Below are 4,633 nucleotides of genomic sequence, written 5' to 3' on the forward strand. Positions count from 1 at the left end.
ATCTCTGCGTGTAGAGTATTCTTTAGGAAGTAAGCAGGCCAGATTGAGCTGCGTGCTTGCCATGGGCACCGTGGCACACTGGCATCAGCACCAGCACCCACGTGGGTACCCGGCATACCGTGCTTACTGACATTTCCGCAATCTAAACTCGGCACGCTACGTTTCCGGGGTGGGAAACCACGCCAGTCAAGCTGCGGGGGCACGGCAGCTAAGATGCCTGGGCGGACCACCTCCGGCATCCCAGATGCCTGGGCACGGCAGCTAAGATGCCTGGGCGGACCATCCCCGCCAGTCGAGATGCGTGGACATGGCACCCCAAGATGCCTGCGCAGGGCTACCCCAGCAACCTCAGCTGCGCGTGCGCGGGGATCAGGTTGCCTCTGGAACTTAGCTGCCAGACCAGACCCACCCCGCCAGATGCCTGCGCTAGGCAACTTTCCCACCCTCCGTGTGAAGGGGCGTGCTGCCATCCTGCATGCGTGGAGTGAAGGCATGCTGTGGCTGAATGGGTTTCTTACAGCATGGGGGTTATGGCAACAAGTAGAGTACTTCAGGGCACAGCTGCGAGTCAGGCACAGTGCACTCGAGTTGTGTGACCGGCCGGAGGATGCCAGGCAGGGTATGGACGTCCACAGGAGCAGCCGCCAGGGTATCTCCTTCACGAGCTCTAACATGCCCACACGAATGACTAGCCCACTCACATAGGCCTTCGTGTTGTGGTTTTGAGGCGCCATCGCCATTCTTCGGGCAATAGGTCAGTTCAACCAGTCGCCGGCCAGATACAGCTATACATGTGAATTGTGTAAGAGTGCCAACAGACACCACCGGTGACGAGTTGGCTGTCGCTCACGTTCAGGCTGTCAGCGTGGGCTGTCAGCTCTCGTTTTACGTGAAGAGAGCTTCCATTGCATATTTTAGAAAGCGCATAATGTTGCGCAACGTATAGCAATTCCGCTATTCTGCTTTACCTCACGAGCGAGCATGTTCACAGGGGGTCCTTGGTCCCACGCGATGGCCCTGGCTTTGACTCCCCAACTGCCAACTCAGAGTATAATCCCGGCGCATCTTCCCGCTTGGCTTTCTCGCTCGCCTTGCCAGGCGGTAGCCATCGATGCCCCTGGCACCCCTGCGCAGGCTGACAGACAGCAGCTGTGCATTTCTCGCACCCAACCGGGTCAGTTGGCCGGTGGTTTGAGGAGTTCGGGATTAACCGCCAGCAGCACACCAGCACACCAGCCCAGCCGGCACTGGTGTTGGCGAGACGTCCCCGCGTGACGTCCCGTCACTCGTCAGGGCTTGCATCTTTCAGGGGCCGGCCCTTGGCAAACCCCCTTCGTCTCTCCGCTCCCGGAAGATGCAACCGTATGCAACCATAGGTCCCGGATGCTCAAACCCATTGATAACAACGTGCAGCAAATCATTGTCAGCATGCTGGGAAAACTACGACCCCGGAAGGGGAGCAGATGCCTGAGCAGATGTCTTCAGAAGGCAGTCTCACAGAATGAGCCAAGACCCACTCGCTTCATGTTCATTGACTTCCCTTGATTGATACCTTACAAGTCGCCCATGCGCTTTTCCGCGCCAGTTGGTCAAAGGCCATGCATGACAAGGGTTCTTGCAGGCCGAGTATCTAGCAGCTTTGTGTTGAATTAACAAAGCTTCGCTGCGCAATTAACTATTCTACTTTATTTTGCATGCTAATGCACTGGGCTGCACGTCTTTCCTGAAAGGTCCTCTGCTGTACTCAAAGCAGTGCTAAGGATTGTAAACATAATAACAGAGACCATAATTACTAAACCGTCCCTTTGACAGTTCCTCAGCGTCCTTGGGCCACAAACCAGGTCACAAACAATACCCCCAGACCTGCAAACTAAGTTGAACATACAATGATATCGCAAAAACAGCTTGTGCAAACCAGCTGCGGCCAAGTTGGCGCTGCTGGTGGGACTACATTCCGGCGGCTGGTGGTCCCGGTCACGCCTCGCCTTGTCGGGGCGCTTCGTGCTCCCGGGAAAATCCTTCCAGTCGCTCCTGAACGCGATGGTGCTGCATTCGGTCGCGGGCTCTCGGCGCTGGCGTCAGCGACTGGCGCAGGCGAACGCAGCGGCAGCGACGGAGGGCGCGCCAGCAGCGGCAAGGGTGCCTCTACCTCTGGCAGCGTTGGCTCGGACAGCCGCCCACGCCTTGCAAAGGTGCGCCGGGTGCTAATGGGATTATGGGAGGAAACGATGCGCTGCGCTGCAGAGTCGGGAACGGGTTTGGGGCCTGCAACGGATGCGCGGCGGCCAACCGTGCAACACCCTCCAGGGCACTCTCGCCGCCACGCCCGCCTCACACGGTGGCCTGCTTGCACAGCCACACACACACACCCTTCCAGACAGCATGGACCTGCAACCTACAAGCACGCGCCCTGTCCGCCGCCTTTGCGTGTCTCACCCGTCGCTTACACCTCCAGCCCCCAACCGTCACGCACGTTGAACTCCGTCCCCCATTCCCCCCCCCTCCATTCTTCCACCCCTCCACTCTTCCACTGCCTCTCACCCACCCCCACGCACCCGTGCCCACGCCCCTGCCCCCCACGTGTCCATGCCTCCCTCAGGTGCTGGCGGCCTGCGGCGTGGCCTCGCGCCGCGCCTGTGAGGGCCTCATAGCGGACGGACGCGTGCGCGTCAACGGCAACCTAGTCAAGGAACAGGGCACCACAGTCGACCCCGCCCGGGACAAAGTGGAGGTCTTCCGCAGCCCCGATGCCGCGGTGGCGCCGGCCACAGACGGCGCAGCCGCAGCCGCGGCCAAGACCGCCGGGGCCAAGGCCGCGGCGACGGCGACTGCGGCAGCGGCGGCGAAGGCGGCGGGCAAGCCGGCCGGCGGCAAGGCAGCGGCGGCGGCTGGCGGGGCGGTGACGGCGGCGTCGGCGTCGGGCGTGGCGGGCCACTGGGCGGTGGTGCCGGTGCGGCAGTTCCAGGACTCTGAGAGCCTCTACTACTTCGCGGTCAACAAGCCCAAGGTGCGCGGTGGGGCGTGTGGGGCGTGATGTGGTTGGGGCGTGTGGGGCGCGATGTGGGTGGCGTGGGGTGCGGGGTGTGAGTTGCGGAATGCGTTCTGGTGAGGGTGATGGCACGTGGGCTACAGGCAGCAGGGGCGGGCTGGAAAAGGGTCCGTGCGCCGGCGCGGGCCCCGATTTGGGCTTGGGGCGCGGCGCTTGGCTTGCGGGGTTCTGTGTTTGTTGTCCCGGTAGCACAGCAGTCGTTACATTGCCTCACGCCCCGTCACTCGGTGCCAACGTGTCAACCACTTCCACCACCTCCCCCTGCCTCCCCCTGCCTCCCCGCGCTCCCCCCCCCTCCAGGGCTACATCTGCACCAACTCGGACCCCGACGGGCGCGCCAAGCTGGCGGTGGACCTGCTGGCGCCCTGGCTCAGCACCTGGGGCCGCAACAACAAGGACAAGGTGCGTGCGGGGGGTGGCGGGGTGTGTGGGGGGGGGGGCGGGGGGCGGGAGGGGGATGAGGGGGGGTACGGATGAGGGTGGGTGTGTGGGTTGGGGGGGGGGGTGGGATGTGTGGGGGTGTGATAAGGTGAAGGAGGGGGCGGGGGAGGGAGGTGGGGGAGAGGTGGATGGTTGACAACGCGAGGTGGGAGCTGCGCGTGGCTCGACGGAGGACGCGTACAGCCGCGTGCGCGTGCCTCTCCCGGAACGTCTGTGTGTGCCTCGCGCGCACCTCTCACCCCGTGCACCCCACTGTAGCCCCCTCCCAACCATCCTTGCAACTCCCCATCTTCCCACAGAAGCGGCTGCCCCCCCGGCTGTTCACGGTGGGTCGGCTGGACGTGGCGTCCACCGGACTGCTGTTCATCACAAACGACGGTGAGGGAGGAGGAGGAGGAGGAGATGGCGGAGGGAGGAGAGGGAGGGAGGAGGTGGGGGCGGAGGGGAGGAGAGGGAGGGAGGGAGGGAGGGAGGAGGTGGGGGCGGAGGGGAGGAGAGGGAGGAGAGGGAGGAGAGGGAGGAGAGGGAGGAGAGGGAGCGAGGGAGGGAGGAGGTGGGGGCGGAGGGGAGGAGATGGAGGAGGAGGTGGGGGCGGAGGGGTGAAGGGGAGGAGAGGGAGGAGGAGGTGGGGGCGGAGGGGAGGGAGGAGGAGGTGGGGGCGGAGGGGAGGGAGGGAGGAGATGGGAGGGAGAGAGGGAGCGGGGGAGGAAGAGGGGGCGGAGGGGAGGAGGGGCAGCCAGGGAGGAGGAGGTGAGGGAGGAGGGGACGGAGGGGAGGGCGGTGGCCAGGCGGGGCTGGGACTTGAGGTTGTTGGCAACGACGCCCTCTCGCATCTTACGCTGCCTTCTTCCTCACCATGCGTTGCATGCCAAGCCCGTCCCAACCACATTCCCCCACCCACCCACCTCCCGCCTGCCTCCCACCTCCCGCCTCCCCTCCACCTGTTGTGACCCTGCTCCCACAGGCGTGTGGGCTAACAGTGTGATGCACCCCTCCTCGGGCGTTACGAAGGAGTACGTGGTGGGCGTGGAGGAGGACGCCAGCAGGCAGCAGCTGGAGACACTGGCGGCGGGAACCGAGGTGAGGGAGTGGAGGGCAGGGGAGGGGAGGGGAGGGGAGGGGAGGGGAGGGGGAGGGGGAGGG

General features: G+C 64.3%; 1 protein-coding gene across 1 annotated transcript in view; it reads left to right on the forward strand.

The window, feature by feature from the left end:
• Nucleotides 1-1,440: 1,440 nt before the first annotated feature.
• Nucleotides 1,441-4,633, forward strand: part of CHLRE_02g095121v5 (uncharacterized protein) — a 5,382-nt gene continuing 2,189 nt past the window's right edge. Inside the window, exons 1-5 of the mRNA XM_043059583.1 lie at nt 1,441-2,192; nt 2,600-3,007; nt 3,350-3,451; nt 3,790-3,868; nt 4,455-4,570. Coding sequence (XP_042927214.1) covers nt 1,887-2,192; nt 2,600-3,007; nt 3,350-3,451; nt 3,790-3,868; nt 4,455-4,570 — 1,011 coding nt within the window. The 5' untranslated portion in view covers nt 1,441-1,886. The remainder of the gene's footprint in view (nt 2,193-2,599; nt 3,008-3,349; nt 3,452-3,789; nt 3,869-4,454; nt 4,571-4,633) is intronic.

This window comes from Chlamydomonas reinhardtii, chromosome 2 (assembly GCF_000002595.2).
Source record: "Chlamydomonas reinhardtii strain CC-503 cw92 mt+ chromosome 2, whole genome shotgun sequence".
Classification (NCBI taxonomy): domain Eukaryota; kingdom Viridiplantae; phylum Chlorophyta; class Chlorophyceae; order Chlamydomonadales; family Chlamydomonadaceae; genus Chlamydomonas; species Chlamydomonas reinhardtii.